The sequence below is a fragment of the Diabrotica undecimpunctata genome, chromosome 3 (genome assembly GCF_040954645.1).
Source record: "Diabrotica undecimpunctata isolate CICGRU chromosome 3, icDiaUnde3, whole genome shotgun sequence".
Classification (NCBI taxonomy): domain Eukaryota; kingdom Metazoa; phylum Arthropoda; class Insecta; order Coleoptera; family Chrysomelidae; genus Diabrotica; species Diabrotica undecimpunctata.
In genome coordinates, this window is record NC_092805.1 from 42,587,644 (window position 1) to 42,614,611 (window position 26,968).

The 26,968-nt window shown below is 33.6% G+C and overlaps 3 protein-coding genes and 1 non-coding gene across 4 annotated transcripts in view; 1 reads left to right on the plus strand and 3 right to left on the minus strand.

The window, feature by feature from the left end:
• Positions 1-2,117: 2,117 nt before the first annotated feature.
• LOC140435757 (uncharacterized) lies at positions 2,118-3,398 on the minus strand. The gene is made up of 2 exons (XM_072524477.1): positions 3,310-3,398; positions 2,118-3,100 (listed from the first exon to the last, which is right to left on the minus strand). Exons 1-2 carry the CDS (start codon positions 3,332-3,334, stop codon positions 2,118-2,120), a joined length of 1,008 nt encoding a protein of 335 aa, XP_072380578.1. The 5' UTR covers positions 3,335-3,398.
• Positions 3,399-4,414: 1,016 nt separating this feature from the next.
• On the minus strand, positions 4,415-14,661 carry Xbp1 (X box binding protein 1). The gene is given in 4 exon segments (XM_072525794.1): positions 4,415-5,185; positions 13,643-13,813; positions 13,816-14,125; positions 14,352-14,661. Coding segments are annotated over 4 exon segments (1,245 nt in total). The 5' UTR covers positions 14,492-14,661; the 3' UTR covers positions 4,415-4,561.
• A 202-nt stretch (positions 14,662-14,863) lies between these two features.
• The window catches only part of LOC140436732 (uncharacterized), a 172,288-nt gene continuing 160,183 nt past the window's right edge, over positions 14,864-26,968 (plus strand). The window contains exon 1 of the mRNA XM_072525791.1: positions 14,864-14,957. Within this exon, the coding sequence (XP_072381892.1) occupies positions 14,945-14,957 (13 nt within the window). The 5' untranslated portion in view covers positions 14,864-14,944. The remainder of the gene's footprint in view (positions 14,958-26,968) is intronic.
• On the minus strand, positions 21,173-21,244 carry TRNAC-GCA (transfer RNA cysteine (anticodon GCA)). Its single transcript has one exon. It is a non-coding gene; the product is annotated as a tRNA-Cys (tRNA).

The window sequence follows — 26,968 nt, forward strand, 5'->3', positions numbered from 1 at the left end:
GAATATCATAGCTTCAGTTTTCTCGGCCGCCAACATGAGGTCCCTGCTTTCCATCCACGTCTTCAATTTGTTGAGGGCTCGGTTCGCTGTATGCATGATTGACCAGTTTTCGTTGTGATCCATCCCACGAGGTCATCCGCATACGCTATTTCCTGTACACCAATGCCCAGGTCGCCCTCCAAAGTCTCATTTTATAGAATATTCCAAAGCAATGGTCCCAGGATGGGGAACTGGGGCACTCCCGCCGTGGTCCTCATAGAGTTGCACCTCGCAATATTGATGTACCTATCTGTGAAATAGTTCCTGGCTAAGTTCTGCAGATAGGGAGATAGCCTTTATATGCAGATAATTTTCCAGCTAGTACTATTAAACGCATTTTTCATATTGCCAAAGAAAGTCACCATCTACCTGGTCCTACATACGGATATCTCCCTCTTGATCTTGCTTATGGCGTCTACTGCAGATTTTCCTTTTCTTAATCCATACTGCGGTCGGATATGCCACTGTGCTAGGGTTTTAACCCCTAAGTATTGACTCAAAAGACATATAAGATAACATAAACAATTATGGTTTGTATATATTTAATATAAAATCTATTCTCCTCAAGTGTGCACTTGAACTCACAAGTAGAATAAACATTTTAGTAACCTTAGGAAATCACGACTAATTGGATATAAATACGTCGTAGTGATTATTGTAGTATTATTACTGTTATAGATAGAATCGCATTTGGTAAAGTTAGCGTAGGTCGTTAGTCAATAGTTAGAGATTATAATTACAGGACGATAATGTAAACAAAGCATTAACCTATTCGTACAGAAATAAAAATATAGTGCTAAAATGAAAGTAGTGTCAAATATTTAATAACACTCTAACATCCCTTAAATAACACCACCTTTCTCTATAATCTCCCTCTCCAGCCTTGTCTTCACAATAATCTCAAAGGCCTAATGTATTTAACAGACATGTGGGTCTGTATGCCTTAGTCTCTTCTAATTCCTTACCCGGTTTCGGGATAAGTATGAGATTTGCCGTTTTCAGATCTCCTGGGAACTCTTAGCAGGCTGTTCATAATGTCCTGCGCCCATTGATGATTTCTCCTCGATAATTATTTTTATTATCTCGGTAATATTATCTTATATAATATAATAATACCTTATTAGGTTCAGACGATTTTTCTGCTATAACCTCCCCAGTCCCAAGAAAACAGTTTTTATTATTTTAACAATATTTTATATTTTCTCTCTTCTTTTGTGAAAACAATAAACAAAAATTTATAAAAACTAAAAAAAAATTATTTGACAGACATAATATGACAGGTCCAGCATAATTGACATCAGGACTAACTGTCATATAATTTAAGTATGAAAAAACATTCTCGTTCAGGAGAAATACACAAGTACATTTTGCATTTTGTACAAAAGAATCTCGTCTTCTTAGTGCATCCAGGGTTTCGGCAACGCATGTAAGAATTTTTATTGTTGACAGAGCATATTGGCAAATGGTCATTACTGGTTTTTCTTACATATATAGGCGGTAACTGGACAACTTTAGATCTTTTTACAGAAATTATGGGCTCTTCATCTTCAGATTACTCCGGTTCTCTTGGAATAGACGCACTAGCTTGTCTCCCGCTTGTAGGCTTACCACCTAGAGCTAGTGACCTTCCAACATACAGCTTAAATTCCAGTAAATCCATTACCTTTGATCTCTTATTGCCAAACGCTGCACGATCCTGACGATACTCTATCCATGAATTGGTCAATGCAAGATCAATAAAGTGCCAAAAGACACGTACAGGCCATTTTTTAGTGCGCATATAGATTCTATAATATGAAATAAATCTGTCACACAAATCCACACATCCCATTGACTGGTTGTATTTAACAATTGTATTTGGGCAAGGCACCAGAATGTACTTTGAATTTTTTTATCCCATCTTCGTACGTCAACCAATGGCAAAGAACCTGCAGATGTAGAAGCCATTTTTATAGATCTATTGTCTTCATGGGACCCTCGGCCGTCTTTTAGTAAAACAGAATCTTTTTTTATTTTGCCCCTAAGTACTCGTGGAATTCGATTATTCTGAATGATACAAATACCAAGTATTGCTTTTTCTATGAAATTGTTTTCCCTGGACATAAGTTCGCCGACAATTTTTTCACGACAGAGCCGCCAATGCCCAAGGATTTGTCAGGAGCAGCATCAGGCCAAGTGTTTGCACCTTGATAAATAAAGAAATCCAAGACTGGCCCTGTTTTTGAAGCAAGCACAACATTCTTCAAACCTACAGGATTAGGTTTATTCTTGACATACTGTAGTAGACTAGTGGTGCCAGTGAATGGAATCATTTGTTCGTCGATGGACAACTCGCGAGATCTTTGAAGAGTGATACATTTATTTCGTACAACATCAAGAATAGGCTGAACTTTCCAAAGTTTATTTGCCTTTTTGGTGTCCTCTGAATCTTTACAGTTATCTACAACATATAAAAAATTTCGTAACTTGTAGATTCTATCTCGGGGAAGCTGAGTAATAATAGGAATTGAAATTCCTTTCATAAAATAAAGGCGTAAGCGCGGTAGCCCAAAAATTCCCATCAAAACATGAATACCTGTTAGTTTCTTGAATTCCTCCGGAGTTGACCTTAGATTTTTCTTTTCGTTTGCTTGCATAGCTTTTATGTTACTTGCTGAAGACAAATTTTCCCAAAAATGCTCAGGAAAATACTCAGAAAAATAATCCAATGGTGTCCAGAATTCGTGATCTTCATTAGCTATCCATAGATCAGCGGCGTCGGAATCTTGAGTCTCAAAAATATTTTTATTCCACCTACTCTTAACATCATCTAATTGTTCCGTTTCCTGGAGTTTCTCCCAACGCTGCAGTAAAGGAGCATCATCGTCAGAATCCCGCTCCGAATCTGAATCATTTTCTAAATGATTTTGGGCATTAGTTTCGTTTTCATGAAAAACAGTTGAGAGGTTTTCAGAAACATTCTCGTTTTTACTACAATCATTATCGCTATCTTCACTGAGGAAAAAATCGCTTTCTGCCAAAATAGCCTCCAATTCGCGTTCTGCCAATATCCTTTTTCTGTCTGTAAATAAACGTAAAAAACGTGAGTATGGTAACATATTTTGCTAAGTCCCAATGTCCAAAATGCTTGACAAAAAGTTCAGACGACCCCTGACGTGACCAGTTGTAATTATTTTCAAATATATATTTACCACAAATACGTCCAAACATCAACTAACATACATTAAAAACAATCAATACTTTAAAGTACAGAAAAACACTACAACTTACTGTATTTTTGTGGAGCCGCCATCATAACCTCACCAGTTTCACCACGTGTAACAATAAACTCTCGAAGTAGGCGCTGTTGTCAAACTTTTCAAACGAGTAAATTTTACTGATACATAGAAAGTCCAGTATGCTGCAATATAGGACGCAGCGATGCCTAACCCAAATAGTCACCGTGTAATAAATTAGTAAACATTGTCCAGCTGACTGAACATACGGACTAAGGAGGTTAAGCGTTTTGCCAGCTTTCGTCACTGCTTCCTTTGCAAATTCAGTCACGGGTGTCTCCAGTTGGAGTGACGTAAAGTTTATTTTGTCGCCCTCTGAAGGCCAGGAGCCTTGGCCAGTTTTTTCCTTCGACTCTCCTCTATCTTTAACAAACCTCCTGTCCTTTTAAAATTCAATGAAAAATATTCGGTAGGCGTCTCCCCTGATATCATTTTCAAGATTTTCGCAATGTTCTTTCCAGCATCTACTTTTGCCATTTATTTCTCGCACAAGCTCTTTCTTCATGGCTTTTAGTCTTTCTAACTCCTCTTCCATCGCGAGCTGCCTCCCTTTGTTTCTCGTAACTTTTCTTCGTAAGTTTAGGACGTGGGTCTGCATCTGTTGGATTTCTTCTTTTGCTTTTGGCTACTTCATTATTGCTGTATATGACAATATTTTTATATTGAATTCCTTTATGATGATTTTATGTAGCAATATTTTGGCTACCAGAACTGCATCATATGCGTAACATACTTATTTCCCGTTTGATATGATTTTTTTTTCTTTTTACTTGTTTATTCACCTCTTTCCAATATTACCAAGTATTAGTAGACTTAGTTGGCCGTATTAAACACATCCTTGATATTTGAATGTTATTTTTATCATGCGTTTACTTATTAGTTTAATTTCCTTGGTCCTCGTCATTTTTATTTCATTTTGCAGTGTTATCCATAGATAGAATAGACTATTGGGATATACAAGGAAAATGGAACTTAATGATAACTAAATACAGTAATATTACATTAACAGAAGTTGTTCTCAAAAAATTCAATATAAATCTACATTATTTTTTTTAGCATCGGGAAGCTGTTTAGTTTGGAGTAAAATAAAAACAAAACACTTTTTTAGATCTGCTACATCCACAACTTTATTACCTAAATTTACAAATTTACACAATATAACAAATATATATAAAAATCACTCTTGTAAAAAATAAATTAAGTAACCTAATTTAAATTAAACTATACACGATGTTAGAGGTTTAAACCTAGAGTAAAGAAGGAAATAGCTCTGATATACTTTGGTCCCAAAGATCCTCAGGTAAACTGATCGGAGAATCTAATGATTCATATCCTCGATCAGAGTCACTGCAGGACATTGGAGACAAACATTCTAGCATGGCTGTTGGAACTGTCAGGTTTGATTCTGCAACATATGATGAACTAGCTCTTTTTGATTCTGCAACTGGTAAAGGAGTAACCAATTCAGATTGTGTTGCAAGAGGTAAAGGAACAGTGAGTTGGGTTTCCTCCTCTCTGTTTTCTAACCTTTGTAACGCTTCTTCTGTCATTGGTACTCCATTACTGTCCACTATTATCGTGACAACATTGCTAACTTCATCAAGTGTTCCATAAACCACATCACTTTCAGGTATAACAGGTTTTGTATTGACAATCTTGCGTTTTGGTTTAATAGTTTTTAATTTTTTGATTCTACTAATTGGGCTCTTAGCATTTAATGTGTCGTCTAATGGGGGTTTAGCAGCATAGTTGTGGTGGAGCAGCAAATACTCTGAGATGTCGCTTTCTAGCGACTTAGTATTGGTTGTGCACCCACTGGATTCCAACTCTGTTGATGTCTTCCCCACCATTTCCCCATTACTTCTTGATTCCTGAAAATAATGTTAAAAAATTAATTTCATAATGTACAGCTTTAGTACGACAACAAAATAACATCACAAAAGCAAACACAAATTACACCAGTATTACCGATATGAAAAGTTTTCTTCAATTCTTTAAATGAAAAAGAATAATTCACTATCGAAAATCAACAAAAATGTCTCAGATTTATTGTGAGAAACTAATCGTAAAGTAATTTGTTATATACATTTGTAAAATAGTAAAATGACCTATGTTAAAAATTCATTACCTCATGGAAATTTAAAAGCCCAAATGTACCAAAAACTAGGTTATAAATGAAATCACGTGATATTGGCGAAAATAGCTTTAGTTCTTGAAAAATTATGTAGTCGCTATTAACCACTTGCTCGTGCTACGGATACCATTAAAGCTTCCGATTATTGTGAATTTAAGATTATTATGAAAAATTACCTATGAGTTTATAACGGCGTAGGTACGTCGTTAGAGAACGTAATATGCCAATCAATGAGTGAGTTAGGTGTACCAGAAATACTTATCCGATTAATGAAAATGACAATATCATAACTTAAAAGCCAGCGTTAAGATACAGGGAGAAAACTCTCGACCCTTTGAAATAAAGGATGGACTCAGACAAGGGCATGCCTCCTATTTAACATTGCCTTGGAAAAGGCAGTTCGAGACACACGAATTAGAGACGGCGGTACTATTTACAATAGATCGATACAAATCTTCGTATACGCTGATGACATTGACATAATAGGGCGTAGCAAGCGAGATGTTGAGCAATATTTTCTAGAATTGGAAACGGCGGTGAAACAGGTCGGTCTAGTCACCAACGAAGACAAAATCAAGTACATGTTGGTTACTAAAGCATTTGGACGTCATATCTTTGAACGTGTTGACAGCTTCATATGTCTTGGCTCGCTAGTGATTACTACCAATAAAACAAGCGAAGAAATTAAAACACGAATAAACCTTACAAACAGGGCATACTATGGACTCCAAAAACAATTCCGCTCAAGAAATATCAAACGAAAAACTAAAATTATTATATTAAAAACACTGCTGAAGCCGGTCCTCACATACGGGGCGGAAACATGGATTCTAACGCAGAAGGATGGAAGACTTCTGGGAATATTCGAGCGTGAGATACTCCGTAAAATATTTGTAAATATAAACGATCAAGGGCAGTGGGGCAAAAGATTTAATTTCGAATTATACCAATTCTTTAATGAACCAGTTGTAACGTTCATTAAAACACAGCGACTTAGATAGACCGGTCACATCATACGAATGCCTGACAACATGATTGCTAAAAAGCTAACGATAGAAAAAAGAAGCAGAGGCCGACCGCGAATTAGGTGATTGGATGGAGTTGAGACCCACTTAGGGATACTAGAGATCAGAAGATGGCAACACGTGTCCAGAAACCGAACAGAATGGCGACTAATCTTAGAGCAGGCCAGGATCCACAGAGGATTGTCGCGCCAAAAATGATGATGATGATGAGGTACACATTTATGCATTTTATTCTATGTTTGGGAGTATGTTGGGTCCGTTAGATACATTGCAACTGCTCCTTTCTGGTAATAGTGGTCGCCCAAAAGTGAATATAGACAACGAAGACACTTTCGATGCAATTGAAGAACTTTTCAAAAGCAATAAAAGGTAGTAAATTATCAATTACGTGTTTCATGATGGTTTGGAGAAGATTCAAAGAACAACAGCTTCATCCTTATCACTGAATAACCAAGAGTTTCAAGAGTTATTGGATGAAGGTTATCCTAAAAACATTGCGATTGGTTTTTAAGGGAAACATTCGAAATGTCCATTTCATTAACCATATTTTCTTTACCGACGAAGCTACGGTCAACAGAACTGGTACTGTGAATCCATTATAAAATGATGTGATAAAATGATCCAAATTATGAATAATAACTTAATGGGGTAAGTATTGTCTCCAAATAATTGAAAGCGTGAAAATGATTTGCAATTTGAAGTCGATTTTGATTTTTTAGCCTCAAAAGGTTGTAACTTTTTATGTGTACACATTTTTTTACACTTTTTATTTGTACACTTGATAAGTTATGTTCAATTGAGCTAGTTTTGGCCGAATATATGGTTTCATTTATGACCTACCTTTTTGTTACATCCTGTACAAATATTTTTAATACTTATATTTATACAAAAGTATGCCATATAGTTAAATATACATTATGTGTGTAATTTTATTTAACAAATATTAGATTATTCCCCACATTAAACCAGTTTGCCAAAACATGGTATTTTCCTTTTCTGTGAATTGATATCCATACGGAAATTCCAACAAATCGTGATAAATTGAGGTTATTTTTTTTTATTGGGTATTTTTAGAACGTAATTTTTCTTATCTGCATTTTATAAAAATTGATAAATGAATACATTAAATTTGAAAGTGGTTCATTATCTCTTGTTCGTCATAATATGCATAATTTTAACTATTTTGCACATCAAATACAGTGAAACGTAATTTTCACATATGGATAATTAAGATTTGTATGTATATAAAGAATACTCTGAAAATGTACGGGAAAGGTAAGTTTTGTTTGAATAAAGTAGAACAATTCAATACAGAAAAATTATGTTACCACAAAAAGAGGAAAATACAATGAAACCTGTTTAAAAGGAAATCGCATAGAAAATGTTCTGACACAGTAACATCAAAGAACTACATTGATCTACTCACGAATGTTACAAATACGTTGATTCAAGCGAGTTAAAAATAGGGATAAGAAGATCATAAAAAACACCATATAATGCTATTCCACATTGACGTGGTGACGAGCCTTGAACTGGACATACTGCTGCCGGGAAACCAAGGGTATAACAACACGCAAGTTAAAGGCGTATTGTACCGTATCTAAATTTCATAGCAGTTGCATGTCTAAAATAACTTTAAGAACGTTCTACAGGAAGGATCTGACCATATCCCATTTCATATTAACCCGTATATCTACACTGACCCAAAAATATAAAAAAAGGGAACTCTCAAAAGGAACTAAAAACTAACAAAAATACCCACAAATGAGATATCCAGTATACTAAGAAAGAGTTTTCACTCTCCAGAACATCGAGACAGATATCAATATTAGAGCAAGATTCACGAACTTTTGCAGAAAACACCGAGAAACTTGAGACATCTCAGCAATACTTATTCGGATCTCAAAGAAGGAATCTACGAAACATGATACTAGCAAAGCCATCATACCATGGAAACCTGTAGCTACTTCTTGAGTTGATGCGACAGAGGCTGAGAACCGTACTGTGTCTACTATACGTACTCACGATAATAAAATTACAGAACAAGAACAACCTCCTTCATAGAAATATTGTGGTGTTGTAAGTTGAAAAACTTGGAAAGGAAATCAATGATTTACATAACTGTCCGGACTAAATTATGGTCGCGGGCACTTAGAAGTTATATCAGTTGAGTACAAGTTCTTTATCGACTTAAAGGAGAGGTTCTAGAAAAACAAAAACAAGTAAAAAGTTGTTTTATGTTTGAAAAACTCTTTAAATCTAAACAGTTGTTGTGAATTGAGGTAAACTGTATCTTCTTTATATCTATGTAAACACAGATATATGCAGATGAGCTGCTTACACTAAAAAATGTGTATGGCACATTACGATGTAATATATTGTTTTGGATTCAGCAAAATGTAAAGATAACATATTTAAAGATACTCTTTATAACAAATAAAGAATGAAAAGACCTTTCATGCGAATATAATGAGAAAAACATCTTTATTGGTATGTCATTCTAATGTTAACAAAAGTTTGCATGCTTCCTACACATGTTCATGCAATATTAGAGTAAAATAATAAGATATTTTCCATTCTGAAGTTAATTCTACATAAATAGTTATTTATTTGTTAGTTAACTGTACTAGGAAGCATATTTTTAAGTAATCTGTTTTATAGCGACTAGGCAACTGATAACTAACAGAAGTTTCGTACCAGACGAAATATACAAAACCCTAAAACTAATAAAAAATACAACATCGAAATATTGGTCATTCTCTACAACCAAATTTAGAAAACAAGACATATCCCAAAAGGATGGAAACAAACTCGAAGAAATATAGTAAATAGAGTAATATATCTTATAATAAATAAATAGATGATCAGTTTGCATTTCGAAACAGTATTGGAAACAGAACAGGGAAGCTCACTTCTCACTTCCAATATGCAAAAAGTGTCAAGACCAACAAAAGATGTGCTTTGTGCTTCATAAATTTCGAAAAATCGTTTGGTCCTGTAAACCATAACTATTTGCAGGAATAAGACAATGATAAAAACAAGAAAACGAGGTACTTGGGACATCTTTTTACACACGAAAAATACTACATCTCCTACTAATTTTAAAGGATAAAACAGAAGGACAAAGCTGTTCTAAATTTGAAACATCAGACATTGGACAGAAAAGGCTTCAAAGAACTTATACGACCGGTAGAAGATAAAGAAAGTTTTGGCAGAGTAAGCAAGTTTTTAGAACCTTTTTATGAGTAATGGCTCAATGTTATAAGAACGATGTAAAATAAAATAACATCATTCAGACATTGTGTATTGATGTCCAATGAAATTGCGACGATATAAGTACTATTTGAAAAATAATTATCACATTGGGGAATAATTATTCTTCATTACCATCTTTTAGCTACTTAATGTTTTATTTGCTACTTTTCTAATCCTGAATGATGTTTTATTATTGATCTGACCGACATGAATATTTTGTATTCTGAAAATGAGGACTACAAGAAACCAGATCGGAAAAAAGCGAAGTGTAACTCAGAGAGATTCAACTTGAAGAGAATTCACGTTTATTTCATGTTTGAAAATACATAAGTGCCAAGCGTTTTCATGATATAGAACGTACACACTTATTTGAGGAACACCCAAAACCGTTTTTTATAAATAAGTTGTCCGGTAGTTTTATTAAATGATTAGAAGAAAAAATGCATAATCAGGATAAAGAATGCAGGATGTGGTGATGCCTATAATCATTTTAGATACATTTTAAAATATTTCTTTATATTATTTTACTCTATTGATTTATGTAAAATTTGTGCTGTGCATTATTACTTAGACAGAAACACATATTTGCTTTATATGTAAATATACTTTTTGTAGAGAAAAAATATATAAACCGTTTTATAAATCACCTTATCACACAAAAGATTTTCAAAATCAACTCATCAAAGTATCTAGAAAGAAATGAAATTTTAATTGATTACCTTATATACTATATAGGATGTTAAAATTATTGTTTTACTTAAATATTGGATCTAGAACCAGAGTCCAAAAAATTATTTTAATCTATGGCAGCCATAATTTTTTTTATATGTTCTTTCATAAAGGTTATTTCGATGTATCAATATCCAGACATATCAATTTTAGAACAATGCTACAAGATTTTCTTAGAATTGTTCATAATTTCTTTATAATGTATTTAAAATTGCCAGTAAGTAGCATTCTTAAGCCCAAAATTCTATGAAAATTATTGTACAAGCGTCCTTAAAATTATAGATATGATATAAAAAAGAATTAAGTAGAAGATATAAATCAATAGCAAATTGAATTTAGAAATAGCCTAGACACCTTGAAGTCACTAAAGTCAATAAGACACAATGATAGCTAGATATAAATCGAGAACTATTTGTCTTGATACAAATGTTTCCAGGGTTTATATCAGAATGACTAAGATTTCATCATACTCTTCCAATATCTATGCTATTGATAGCCTTCGTTTATCCTTAAGTTTGTACTGGAATTTTCGGTGCATTTGGGGAGTCATGTTTAGCTAAGATGTTACCAAGTGCATCTCTCACATATTTATTATATGGTGATATAGCTTTACCTTTTAATTCTTCTCATTATTAGTCGATATTTCAGTTGACTCATTAGGACAAATAGATTGTTTCATATCCCTTCTATCAGAACACTTTTTCTGGATATTTCAGTTCTTTCCCCAAATATTTATTTTCACATATTCAGATAGCACTAAGGTTTTTATGGCTTGTTTAGGGTGGTGATTCGAGTTTTAGATGTTTCTAACATCTAAAAATTTTAACAGAAATTTGGAAAACTTGTATATGCTGATAATGTATGCAGCAGTAGCAGACAAAACATCATGGAGAAATAATTCCTGATCATAGCTTATAAACCTCAAAAACAATATATCATTACAAATTACAAAGACTGGCTGCAACAGCCTGCATTCCTTAATAGCTATTTGTCTGTTTTATGGATTAAACAGAGACTTTTAATATGCTGGGATAGACATGCCTGTAAAATGGAAAAGTAACTTTGATACCAGTTGCTGGTATAAGCCAGTAACTGGTATGCACAAAACACAATTGTAAGTGGCATGCCAGCAGCTTTCCTTCGTGTACTGGTAACACAAAAAAGCATTTGTAAATATTACACATACCAGTAAACAGACTGATTTCCATGTAAAAAGTACTAAAAAGTCTTTTTTTTTTCAAGTTTAAAACAAAAATGGAAAGTATTCAGAGCGAATTAAACAAACATGTATTGCTCATTTCCACGGATATTGTTAGAAATTTAATAATGAAACCTAAACGGTTTAAAAAAATTAAATAAAAGAAAATTTTGCTACTGGCATACCTACCAGTAGTTGTCACGTGCGTTCACACATGCCTTTGCCACTCTCCATGCATGCATATTGCATCAAATAGTACACTACTGGCATGAAAAATCAAATTTCTTGTGATTAGCTAGCATGCCACAAACTGTAATGCCAGTAAACATTTAAACTTTCCAGTTTGGGTACAGTAGCTAGCGCTTGCTAGTTACTGGTATGCCATTGTGCCTAAGGACTCTGTTATAAGAGCGCCAATGTCGTTGTGTTAGCAGCGCTACGTTAGTGTCAGCCAAACCAGACAATGACACAATTATGGAGTAAAGTATACGAATGAAATTGTCATTCATATAATTTACTCCATGATGGTGCAATTGTCTGATTGGCCAATGCTATAGCGACAACATTGGCGCTCATATAACAGTATTAAGACAGTGTTTTACAAAATCTTGCAGTCATATCTTTTAAAGAAGTACATATGCTGATATTTAAGGCAAAGTTAACTAGAAACATCAGAAAGAAATATGTCCAAACCACAGCCTATAATCCCAGAAAACTAGTTTATCTTTGTCTAAGAATAATGATTATGTATTTAGTTAAAACCATTTTCTTTTATTCTTAATTGTATATAAATAGTGTGAACTCTATTAGTGTTAAAAAGCAGTCAATAAAAAATATTTACAAAGAATTAATACCATAAAAAACATGGATTAGCCATTTTCTATCTATCTATCGAAACATTTCGACACTACTGTAATTGTAATTATTTCACTGGAATATGTAGGTACTCTAATTGTCATTGCACCACTATGTAGGTACTCTAATTGTCCTTCTTTATAACCTCTCTCATATGAAAGCAATTATAGACTCTTACATGAAATATTGAGTATATCAAAATTGGCTTATGATGATAGTGGATATAGTCCAATCATTATATCTAACAAGTATATATATATATATATATATATATATATATATATATATTATTATAAAAATATATGTGTACACTTGTTTATATGCTATGATCTATAGCTTTGAAATATTTTCTTTGCAATTCTATCCAGTTCAACTACACTGATATTGTCTGATACATATTGTACATAACTGGTTTCTGATCAATTATTTTTATCCAACTGTTCCATTTTTATTTTCTTCCAATTGAATCTTTTCTATTTTCTTTAATATGAAAACATAATGTGTCTTGTATTTGTATGTCTTCAATGATATTTATTATCCAATTTCTTGCACTTTCCATCTTCCTAGTTGCTGTTTGGTGTGATAGAGTGTTTGTACTTTCCTTTCACTTCTTTACTTTCAATAAGAACTGAATCACAAAATGGAAAAGAATATTAATTAAACCCAGAAAACTATTCCAATGGTTGTTTAATAGACAACTTTGTGAAACCTCACTATCATCTATGTTATAAAGATATTATTTCATATGGGATTAAACCACAATTGACTGTATTGAAAATTACATTTTGATGTTTCGATTTCCAATGTGGAAATAATTTTCAAAAACATTATGAAATATGAATAATCTTAATGTATTTCATAATATTAAAAAAAAACAGTTTGAAAATCGAAATGTAAAATCAAATATAAAATTTAATATTAATTACAATCAATTGTGGTTTAATTACATATAAAACTATAAGAAAATAGCAGTGTCAGAATCTTTTTAAATTATAAAGTTGGATGCCTTTTTAGTGGTAATAAATTTATGAACAAAATTAAGCTGTAAAAATAGTTTTTTATGGTATATGTATATTTACTAAAATTATATTATTTCAAATTAAGAAAAAAACTGCTAACAAGTAGTACTTACTTCAGTACTTGTTTTCTGAGCAGTAGCTTCCAAGTCTCTGGCGATATCTTCAAGGAGGCTCTGAGTGAGTTGTTCCAACGAGTTAAGATCGACATCTGCCTCGAGTTCGTCAAGGAGGTCCGGTAAAGAAGGCAGGTCAGTACGATTTTCAACAAGACCATTGTCTGCTGCTTGCTCAAAGCCGCTGCTGGGTGTGTGACTCTTCCTTTCGGCAGAAGGAGGGACTCTGTGGATCCATTTAGGGACTCACACCCGACAGAACGGTTTTGAGCTTGGGCACATGACAGACAAGGGGCCTGCAAACGATTGTACAGTTCTGTGTTTTCTTGTTGGAGCTTCTGGTTGGCAAGCTTGAGGTTTTTACATTCAACTAATAGGGACTCGTTTTTCACAAAGAGCTGCTGGAGAGCCTGCTCCATCTGTTCCATCTTGGCCTTTTTCCTATCTCGAGAAGTTTGGGCTGCCACACGATTTTTTAATTTCCTGAAAATATGTTGGCCATGTAATTTCATAATTATCAATAAAAATGGTGTAGGTATATAGAAAAACAAACGGTAATTTACATATCTAAAAATGCTATCATTAATTTGTAGTAGGGCAGGTCAAGGACCATTTTAAACTATCATTTTTGAGCAATTCATGTAGTAAACATATTGGTGAACTACAGGCAACGAATACCTATATAAAATGAGTATGACGCAATACTTACTTCCTTTGTAATTTTTCTTCCCATGTTAAATGATCCAATTTTCTCTTTTTGGTTTTTGGAATGTCTGAATCTGTATCCATTTCAAAATTTTTATCTGCGTTTTCCAAAAATTTCAATATCGATGACACTGTAGTCGTCATTGTTTTCTGATTAAAATGGTTAATACTTCCTAAAATTCCAACTTCTTTAATTAAAAGTAAACACGCGTTATTCCACACTTTGTTATTATTTAATATTTACTAATTTACTGTATTTTATTTATATAACGAACACCATTTACTTTTATCCTTACAGTTTCACTCTATTCTCTATACTGAATCAAATATTTTATTGTAATTATCGACCTTTGTATCCCTGTTGACATCGCACCAGCAGTATATGTGGTGATTTTCTATTGGTCGATATTTGTGTGTTTTGTCAGGAACAACCAACTAGAGCAAAGAACAGACCCGGTTGATTTAAAATTATATTGAAATTTGAAATTAAACTGTGGATTTTGTACTAGGGTTGGATGATGAAATAAATGTGAAAATTTTGTTTTGATGTTTTGAATTTTACTCTTGAATTGGCTAATAACATTGGTGTGTCACGCTATGAATCACATAGGTATTTAAAAATAAGTTTATATAACGCTATTTGTAATGTTATTAATTTCTTGTGTAACCTGACATTTTATACAATTGTGAGATCATGATTAAAATTTTTGAGACTTTATGTCTACTAGAGTAAAATAAATATTTCATCACTCTAATTCAATTAAGTATTAACAGATTTGTTTTATTTGTTTTCACATAAACGGATGTTCATTGTATAAGTACCTAAATGGTGAAAGGATTATACTTTATTAAAAGGATTAACATAAATAATCGAAATATCGCATTGGGAACTAGAGAACCCCTTTAGGATTTTATAAAAACGGCGCTTTTCATTTGTTTTGAATTGAAAATTATATGAGGTAGTTCGAGGTGTATCAGCAACGTGTGTCGTTGTGAGATTCTTCTTCTCTTCTTATGATACCATCTCCTATTAAAGGTTTGCAACAATCTCAGCAAAGTAATGTCTATCTTGCGCATCTCGGAACAGTATTTAGGTAAACATGAGTCCAAAACCAGAAAAATCGCTTGTATTTTTAAACCACTAATGTTTGTGTATTCTGAATGCTGACCTTGTTTGTACTATAAATACCTATCTATATACTATAATTGGAATTTTCCGCATCCATTGGGTATGTAAGATTGGTAAAACAATGTCATTTACGTATTTAAAAACAATATTTCCCTAACTTTAGCAAGGTGTCTGTATTAACCCGATCACCGTGGTAATTCCGACAGACGTTTGGGATAATGCCGACAGTTAGTAGCAATAATAAGAAAATAATGAGACAACTGATGGCATATACGAAAACATTACATACTTGAACAAAAAAAGATAGGTAAGCAGATACATATTAAGTAGATATATTAAAAATCAAAAGTTGTTTCTACAAAACAGAACTTCATAGAACAGAAGTTCATAGAACAAAAGTCACACTGATAGTTTTCAGGGCAATCATAACCACTGCACTCGGCTTGAACCCATTGTCCACAAAACACACATCTGTAACATAGTTCAGTTTTTACATCAAACTGATCACAAACCACGCACATTTCAGTGTTTTCGGAAAATAATTTAAAACTATCATCAAATTCGTTGTCATCACATATTTTTGATTCATCTATAGATATCTTCTTCGGAAGACGATTCTTCAAAATTAATTTGTCTTAACACCTTCCTTCTTTATTTGCAGCCTTGTTTTTTAATGCACCTAATTTTATTTGGGATTTCTTCTCGACTTTTAATTGTTTACTTTTTTCACTCTTCAACATTTTGAGCTTCAGATTCGGGACGACCTTTGGATCCTGTATAAGTTTTTCTAGTCTACGTTTGGCTTTTAAGTGATTAATTTCTTTTTTCTCCTTTGCTTCTTCCAAACTTGTTTTCATAGGGGTATCAGTCATAATTACTGAGTATTGTTTTCTGAAATTTTTTGGATTTGGTTTATCATCATTAAATGATTTTGGAAGAGGTGATACAGATTTCAAAATGTCTTTAATATTTTACAGACTCTCAGTGGATTTTGGACAAGAATTTGGTGCAACATTCTTTTTCGAACTACCAGATAATGGATTTTCATCAATCCCACTTAAAATCTAAGCTGGTTATTGTCTTGGTTTCAAATTTTCTTACCGTATCTTTTGAATTATGTTTTAAAATCTGACCAGTTTTGACTCAAGTCTCGTTAGCACGTTCAAGCTCCTCAGTAACATTATAATTGTGTTCATGAAGAGTTGCACCATATGGTGGTTCATCAACATTTTCACAGTCAACGATGACTGGAGTTTGAGTACCTTGTTCAGCAAGTGCTTTTTAGCAAGACCATACGCAAGTCTCTGTAAGTCTGTCAAAGTAATGCCATAAAACTGGTTTGATAGTTGTTTGATGTGATCAGCTAATATAGCTTCTTGTTCTGCTGAAAAGCACGATTTCCTTCCCAACGCTGGTTTTTCGGTGGAATTAGATTTAAAATGATCATGAAGCGACATTCTTGAAATATTCAATTCTGCGGCAACACTTTTTACGGATTGTCCACTTTGAACCAATTCAAATACTTCCAGTGTATCCTCGTTCCATTTGCCCCTTTCCGTTGTTCGTTTTCTCGATCTCACCATCTAAAACACATCAAAAGCAACATCTTCGGTATCAACTAACTGCATATTTAATTTTAAAATAAATGGTGTAATACCGACACCTGTCGATCTTTCCCCCTATTGGTGTGTCGATATTTCCCCCTCTGTAGTACAAGATGGTGGTTACACAATTCTACAAAATTAACTGTAATTACAAAACTCTTATATTTTTAATCCACTAATGTTTGTATCTTCTGAATGCTGATCTTGCCTGTAATATTCGATATCTAATATCTAAATTAGTATCTAAGCCTGATGTTAGCCAGGAACATAAGACGGGGAGGGGGAGATGACTGGTGATGGCTCCCTTATTCTTTTTTGATAAATCTTGAAAACTGTATAGTCGAAATAAAGCAACAATCTTTTCTAAAAAATATGTTATACCTAATATGTTGTTTACATAATAAACTTTATTATTTACTTTTAGTTTAGAGCAAAATATTAAAAAAAAAATAAAGAGGTCGTCATAGGCACGTTATCTAATGATATCCCCTTTTTAAAAATTTCATTTTTTAAAGGAAATTACTTAAAATTTTTCAATTAAAATACCTACAGTTAAATTAAGAAAAAAACTTATATTTACGAACTACTTTTCTTTTATAATAAAAAAAAAAACATTTGAACATCAAAAAAATAGACAGCAAAGAGCTAGAAAAGCTGTTCTGGTTGACAAACATCATAAATAAACGTCTTTGTTGACCTAAGAATATCAACACATTCCGAGTGACACCAGTCGTTGCTATGGCACTTTAGCCAGAATTCGTTACGACGAGAACGAGAATAGAGTCCGTTGCAATACAAACATGCTGCATCTGATTCATCACTATCGTTCTGTTCATACATATCTTCCTCAGGACTATCTTCTTTTATTAGTTTGACAATTTTTCTTCTGGCTGCTTTTGCTGTTTCTCTTCTCTCTCTTTCTAACATTTATTTTTCGGTTTCCTTGATTTCTTCTATATTATCTGGAATGTTGTTGATAACACCTGTCTTTCCACTTTTCTTTTCTTTTGTGTTTTTATTGTTGCCTTCAAAAGAGGGGACAATTCTCCAATTTGCTCTCTGTGTATTTAATGTTTGGAATTTGATAATTTGTATTTTCCGGTAAGTAATATTGTTTTAATGGGATTATTACTAACATGCTGGTTTACATTTAAGATACTATCCTCGATTTCATTTTGCGGTTATTCTTTGGTCTTTGAATTTATGAGTTGTGATTTATTAGATCTCTTTTCCAACTGCTTATCTGTTGTTGAAACAGCACAAAGTTCCCAGTCTTCAAAAATATCTGGATTAAACTAATGTATTCCAGTTTTTGTTAAGAACTTATTGCATTTGATGGAGTCGTAGCCTTAAGATATGCATTATTAAAAAGTTTTGTCACTTGAAGGCAAGTGACAGTCCGTCATGGCTTATCTCTCATCCAGTTTTGTATGCACATATTATAAAAAGTTTGTAGTGGTACAAAAAAGTCAACATCAAGGGGTTGGACGCGATGGGAACAATGTGGCGAAAGACAAAATAGAAAAATTTCATTTTCCTTACTATATTTCAGTACTTCCAATCCCTTAGGACTACTATGTCCATCAATAATTAATAGGACTTTATTTTCGTTCGATGCTTCAACGCGCAATACAAAGTACTTTAGCCACTTGACAAATGTTTATGTATTCATTCAGCCATTGTCTTGGCAAAATGCTACATTGCGTGCAGGTGCGTCATATATTAACTCGGCTTTAAATCGTTTTTTCGGAAAAATTAAGCCGGGAGGAACGAATAATCTTATGGCGTTTACAAAACGCACAGCTGGATAATTTTGTCCACGTTCAGGGCTGCTAATAATTCTAATTTATTTCCTTAATTTGGTTGCCGGAATTATCAGAAGTTTTGTAGGGACTGTGCTCATATCAGTCTCGTCTATATTGCAAATATTTTCAGGAGAAAACTGATATTTTTCCATAACTTCTCTAATAGAACTGTAAAACATCCTAATGTTCCCTTTATTGAAAGCCTGTGCTCTTGCGATAGATGTCTGCTCAGGAATTCTAACAATTATCTTTGGGTTCCTTGCCAGAAACCCTTTCAGCTACGTTCTAGCAGCAATGCCTTTTTCTTTATTAAATCGGTGGTTAATTTTATGTTTCTCCACTATTTGAGAAACAAGCTTTTTTAATTCCGTATTGGTAAGGCCAAAGGCCTAGTTCTAAATTATCAACATGCTTTGTTACTTCGGCTGCAACATCCGCATCAAATGTAGTGTTATATCCACATATGTATTATATGTATTTGTCAGAAAAAAGTTCAAGTTGACTAAACACTAAACATATAATAAATATATTACAATAAGAAATTTTCTGGATACATAATAAAGCACACATGTTGTATTATTATTATAGAATAATAGAAAGGGATTATTGCTATAAAAAGAACATAATTCAAATAGTCTGACCAGATCAGAAAATTCGAGAAATATATATCAAATACGTAATGTACAGAATAGTTTACAAAGATACAGAAAGAAAATCGTCTACTTACCTCATGAAAAATCTGTTTTTTATTAACAATTTGATAAATTATTTTCATTATCAGGCAAATGATACACAAATGAATAATCAAATTAGTTTTTCTACTTCACATGTCATAAAACTTCCTACAACTAATAACGGAAGGAAAGCTCGGTCCTATAATAAATATGTTAATGGTATATGAATTTAATAAAATACGAGGCATGTTTTTTAAGTAAGTACCGTTTTGCGATTCCGCCGCCGCAGCGCTACGGTCGGCGTTCCGCGCATGAGCGCTGGTTACCTACATCTCTTGTCTACGCACTGACATCATTACAGTCTGATTCTTCATTGTATACTTGTTTACTCCAGTGTTTAAGATGCCTCCAACAATCGTGAGTCACGCTGATTGTGAAGTAGGGGCTGTTATACGATTTCTTGGTGCTAAAAGCGTAAAACCAATCGATATTCATCGTGAGATCGTTGAAGTTTACGGACAAAACATTATGAGTGATGGAATGGTAAGGAAATGGGTGAGAGCATTTAAAGATGGCCGCACAAATGTGCATGATGAAGAACGGAGTGGGCGTCCTTCGGTCGTTATTGAAAATTTGGTGCAGAAAGTGGACGAAAAGGTGAGAGAAAACAGACGCTTTACAATTTCATCGTTGTCCGACTGCTTTCCTCAGTATTCTCGTAGTGTTTTGTATCGCATTGTTACCGAGAACTTGAATTACCGGAAATTGTGTTCACGTTGGGTTCCAAAAATGTTGACGGATTTGCACAAAACTCAACGTTTAGGCAGTGCTTTGACTTTCCTTGAGCGGTACCACAGTGAAGGTGAAGATTTTTTAGACCAAATTGTTACTGGTGACGAAACGTGGGTGGCCTACGTCACACCAGAATCGAAACAACAATCCATGGAATGGCGACATTCATCATCACCCAAAAGAGTGAAGTTTAAGCAAACAATTTCTGCCCGGAAAATCATGTGCACAGTTTTTTGGGACAGAAAAGGAGTATTGCTAGTGGAGTTTCTGCCTCGTAATGAGACAATCAATGCAGCGTCTTATTGTGAGACATTGAAAAATCTGCGTCGTGCAATCCAGAACAAAAGACGTGGCAAGTTAAGTAAGGATATCGTTTTGCTGCATGACAATGCCCGTCCACATGTGGCTAATCAGACCAAAGATCTCATCAAATCATTTAAATGGGAAACTCTAGATCATCCTCCATACAGCCCTGATCTGGCGCCCAGCGACTACCATTTGTTCCAGCACTTGAAGAAACACCTGGGCGGTCAGCGTCTTCAAGACGATAACGAAGTCAAAACATTTGTGATGCAGTGGTTAACAAGTCAGGCGGCAGAATTTTATCAGGAAGGTATTCAAAAACTGGTGCCACGTTATGACAAGTGCCTCAATATTCACGGAAATTATGTAGAAAAGTAGATTAAGGTACAGGCTTTCATGTAAAAATAAAATTATTGCCATATCTTTGCACGTCTTTTTTTAATTCCAAAACGGTACTTACTTAAAAAACACGCCTCGTATAAAAACTAAAATATTATTAAAAACTTAAAATAAAAAGTAGGGGACACCCGGGTTTGAACCGGGGACCTCTCGATCTGCAGTCGAATGCTCTACCACTGAGCTATATCCCCTGTTGAATATTATTCTTTACAATTGGAAATAAATTACCATTGCATTATTATTCTAATTAAATTTTAAGTGTATGTATTATAAAAAACGCATTTTATTTTATTATATGAAACAACAATAATAATTGAAGACTAATTTGTTATTATAAAAAGTGAGTGCACCTAACCTAACCAGTAACTCATAAAAAAAAACATTTTGGTGTGTTATCGCCCTGAACTCGCATTTTGTTTACGTATTATATTTTCTGCGTATTTTCACAAATCGTCACCTGAATGCAGAAGTATTGTAAGTCACAAAAAGTAAATTTTACAGAAGATATTTTTGTTTTTTCTTTGAATGTAATAATAATTTCTTAATAATAGAGTTGAAACTGAAGTAAAATGGGAGTACGAAATCATTGCTGATAATGTTAAAATCAAGTTCTTATAAATAAAAAAAAAAATGTGGACATACAATAGTTAACAATAATAAATCTAAAGTATGTCCCTATTTGTGGACTTACAATAAATAACGAAATGTGATTTAGAATAGTTCTAAATAAAACACGAAAACTGCAGTTAACAAAATATGTATTATTTTTAGGTTTTATAAAACATATTGTTCTTAAAGTCTAAAAAATATACTAGAAACTGAAAAAAACATATCACGAATAGTAGAACCCAGTAAGAAAACATAAGTTTTTAACTTCCACATAGAGCAACCATAACAACACAAAAAATTAAATAAAAAATAAAAACAAAAGTGAATCATTCTCCTTGTCTTCTTTATCAGATTGCAGTGTAAATGGTAAAGCTTTAAGAAAATCATGGTATGGTGATGTTATTACTTCCTTTTCACAAAGATACATTAAATGGTCATACTTTTTTTTTTGTAAGAGGTATTTTTTTATTGTAAAGACATTTAAGCTGAACATGATGATAAAATTATTTTTTTTTCTACCTCTTTCTAATAAATTTACTTTTCTAAAGGCCTCATCATATGCAATTTTAAAAAACATAATGTTTGGGACATATGGGTCGAATTTGATTATTTTAAATTTATTCGTGTAAACTTTATCATTGTTTTCATCTTTGTCAAAATTTATTGCTGTTTTTTCCTGAAAATTTTTCATATCATATACCTCATTTTGGGATAACTCGTGTACAATATACCATTGCAATTTCTTTTTGCTGTTCTTACAATAGTGTATTACCACTGATGGGGTGTATATGTCGGTATGTTTCTTGAAGCCTTCTCAATAACATTATGGACGCTATCACCTTCAGATTGTGTATGGCCTGGTTCAAGAAATGTATGGCGAATGGTTATAGAATATTTTTGTGACAGATAATTATATAAAGCAAATACGTATTTGTTACGATTCTGTCCGGCGCAAATGTCCGAATAAAAGGAAAATTCTTTGGCACCATTCTTTACCTGACTTTGAACATAGAGTAGTAAACAGCTTCCTATTTAAGATGAGCCTCTTTTTGCAATGGACTCATACCACATATAACACTGACATTCTTTAGTTGCCAAATTAAAAACGGTAAAGTTATAAGTGGATAATTTTAGTTTATAGTACCTATGCCAAACCTACATTTGATTGGGGAACTGAAATAACTTGTTGTAAGTCAAAAACAGCAGCGCATAAAGTTTTTTGTGTTGATGCCAATTCTTTATCGTTATTTTTAAGATCCCGAGACAAATTCCTCTTTTGAAGATGCAAAGTGTAAGTACTGCTCTTTCATCTCAGCTCTTTTCTCTATAGACAAATTTTCATACCTGTGGCAAGTATCGCACAAATCTGTTTTGGGTTGGAAAAATGAAAGGTTAAACTCTGTGTTGAAAATCTGTCGATAAATACTTTCTGTAGCTGGCTCAGGAATGTGACTTTCTTTGCAAAAATCTTTATAAAGCGTATACATTTTTGAATAGGTTAGAGAAGATGGTAAATATTTTCGTGCAGTAGACTTTCTGCAGTAATGACTCTCAACCGTTTCAAAGGAATTTATGTGATTCCTCACCGAATTCTTAATCGATTCATTCAGCTGAGAATTTTTACATGCTCTGCCCCTCATATCTTCAGCTATTACACCAGAACTTCCCATCTTCTGGAATACAGTCTCCACCATCTCTCGGCTTATACTTAACGTGTTAAGAAAAATGTTTTACAACATGATGCACTTGTTTTTTCGTTATATGTTAGACTACGTATAAGTATTTTTTTTTCTACTAGGTATTCCTTCGCCTTCCGGTAGTTTTCACGCTGTCTATTGATGTCACCTAATTCACAGAATTTTTTAAATATTACATTGCGATCCTCTTCTGAAAATTTCTCGACACATTTTGTTCTGCAGTTCCGACAAGCCGGTTTAATAGTTCTTTTGTTCTGAAAATTTCCTTTCCAGTTCATGTATTGGACTCCACTATTTCTGGAAGATTTAATAAGGTTTCTTCTCCAAGTGCCTATCTGTTTCTTTCTTTTCCTTGTTTTGATTTTACGGTGAACATCTGCTTGATTTTCTTGCATATTTTCACTACCATCGAAGGAATATAATCAGGGTTGTCACTGCTGGAATTTGCAAATGGATCGTGGCTTATTTGAGCTTGAGCGATTGGCTCTTCTAATATAGTTTCTTCAACGTCGTTTTTACATTTCGAAAGTAACTCATTAGTAGTAGTTTGTAAAGAATCAAAAACTGAACAAAAATTTATGTCAGCTATTACTGTAGTTGTTTCACATGGCATTGATGATGGTGGGGGCTGCAGATTAGCAGAATCCGTCATAAGCTTTGCAAAAGTTTGCTCTTCGTAAATGGACGAACCTAAAAAAGTTAAATAGCTTTTAAAATATATATAAAATCTTTTTAACAAAAAATTAAACAGACGAAATAAAGAGACTGAAAAGTGAAAAATAAAATAAGCCTTCTTAGTCTTAATAACTAACTTGCTGAACTCATTTAACTAACTAATTTTGAGTCGTTACATATTACATAATATTATATAATAATAAATTACATAATAACATTGTTTTTTTATCTGGCACCGACTAAGGGGGAAAGGGTTTACAGGTTATGCTATATTGTTTATGAATTACATATTACGCAGTTGTTTAACATAATCGTATTAAGTTTTAACAATGGAGGAAGCAAGTGTGTTGGAAATTAATATTTTTTTTATAGCCCTTTTTCTATCCGAATTATCGAATAAAGGCCTCTCCCATTTCTCGCCATTCATCCCTGTTGTGTGCTAGGCGTTTCCACATTGGTCCTGCGACTCTTTTGATATCGTCGCTCCAGCGCATTTGAGGTCTTCCTCTTGGTCTCTTCGCATCGTACGGTCGCCAGTTTCCGACTTCTTTGTTCCATCTACCATCTTCGAGACGTTCGTTGTGTCCAGCCCATTTCCATTTTAATTTAGCTGCTTGTTTCGCGGCGTCCTTTATTTTTGTGTTGTTCCGGATTGCTTCGTTCGTTTGCCGATCTATTAGTGAGATACCAAGCATCTGTCGTTCCATGTCTCGCTGAGTTTTTCGAATCTTGTCCATGTTCTTTTTTGTGAATGTCCAGGTTTGAGCTCCGTAAGTGAGAACGGGAAAGATACAAGAATCGAACACTTTGGTTCGAAGGTTTTGGGGTATCTTTTTGTCTTTCAGTATGTATAAGAGTTTTCCAAATGCGGCCCATCCCATTCTTACTCGTCTGCTTATTTCGGTAGTTTGGTTTTCTTTGTTTACCTTGATATTCTGACCCAGATATATGTATTCTTCTACATGTTCCACTTTTGTTCCTTGGATGGTTATCGTCGGTTGATCATCTTTATTCGACATTGGCTTAGTTTTACTCAGATTCATTTTCAGTCCTTTTTTATGGATTCCGTATGAAGCCCATCGATCATCGTCTTCAGTTCTTTCCAGCTGTCGGCTATTAGTACTACGTCATCTGCATTTCTTAGATGGTTTAAATACTTTCCGTTTATCGATAGTCCCTTCGTTTCCCAATTTAGTGATTTAAAGATGTCTTCAAGTGCGACAGTAAATAGTTTTGGAGATATGGTGTCTCCCTGTCTTACTCCTCGGTTGATTTTTATTGGCCTCGTTTTCATTCCGTTATCCATCGTCACTACCATTTCAGCGTGTTGATATATATTATGTATTAATATCCTATATCTAGAATCTATTCTGCTGTTGACCAGTGCTTCCTCAATAGCCCATAATTCTATGCTGTCAAAAGCTTTCTCGTAGTCTATAAATGCTAAACAGATTGGTAAATTGTATTCGTTAACTTTTTCTATTAGGACCTTTAGTCTGTGAAGATGGTCACATGTACTGAACCCTTTTCTAAATCCGGCTTGCTCTACTGGTTGATATACATCGAACTTTGTTGTCAATCTATTTGTAATTATTTTTGTGAATGTTTTATACAGTTGTGATAGTAGTGATATTGGACGATAATTTTTCAGATCTGTATTGTCCCCTTTTTTGTGTATTAATATTGTGTTAGCAGTATTCCATTCCTTTGGTATGTTTCCTTCAAATAGGCATTTATTAAAAAGTATTTTTAGGTACCTGATGACTTCTTCTTCGCCTTCTTTCAAAATTTCTGCCAGAATTCCATCACTACCCGGTGCTTTATTTCTTTTCAATTCTTTAATTGCATTTTCTATTTCTACTTCGCTTATTTCAGGTATTACTTCAGAATTTACGTTTGTTATTTGTCTTTACAGATTTTGCTTTGAAGAGTCGGGGGGATCGTTTCTTGAGCGGTATAACTCAGTATAGAAGTTTTCAACTATGTTTGATATCTGAGCTTTGCTTGTTTCTAGTTGGCCTTGTTGATTTTTCATAGTTATAATATTTTTCTTTCCTAATTTCGGTTTGGTATACTTCAGACTTCGATTTTTCTCTATCACTCTTTCTACATGTTCTTGTTGATGTTTTTTAATATCGTCTTTTATCTGTTTTCGTATGGCTCGATTAAGTTCTTTGTATTCTGTGGTATTTCTTTTATTTAGTGACAGGAGCTCTTTTCGTTGTTTCAGCATATTCTTCGATTCTGCACTTATTTTGGATTTTTTGTTGTTATGGCGGGTTGCTTAATTAATATAGGAAGTAGGAAAAAAGAAAAGTGAGACCAAGAGACAGAAATAGCAAAGGCAAAGGTAACAGTAAAAAATAAATTGAGATGTTCGTTGCCTAAACCCGTTTTGTGTTTTAGATATTGTGATAGCGATCCTTATATGAAAAACTTTACAAGAGTTTGCAAATATAATGGCCCTACTTATTACTGCAATATCATTGTTGAAAGCGACATTCGCAATAAATTTTTTGACAATAATGTCGAAATAAAGTCTAAACAGTATATCAAATTGTGGTATTACATGTCAGTAGTTAAAATTGAGATCAAAGATGTCGAGATATATCTGAGAATCAAAGATGTCGAGATATATCTGTAGACTTCTACTGTTGTTTTATTGACTTTCAAAAGGCATTTGATCGTGTTAAGCACTCTATATTGATCGAAGCTCTAAAAGACATTGGCTTGGACGGCAGAGATGTTTGAATAATTGCAAATTTATATTGGAATCAAGCAACATTAGTTTTAGTGGATGGTGTGGAATCACAGGCTCTTAATATTAAAAGAGGAGTACGGCAGGGATGCCTCGTGTCACCCCTGCTTTTCAAGGTTTGCTCCGAAAGGATTTTCAGAAAAGCACTTTCTGAAAAACAAGAAGACATACTTGTG

Bases quoted from the DNA above. Each gene is read 5' to 3' on its own strand.
- LOC140435757 (XM_072524477.1), bottom strand. From the start codon at position 3,334: ATGATGGCGGCTCCACAAAAATACA. The intron at 3,101-3,309 runs GTAAGTTGTAGT...GTTTATTTACAG, and splicing joins GGCGGCTCCACAAAAATACA to ACAGAAAAAGGATATTGGCA.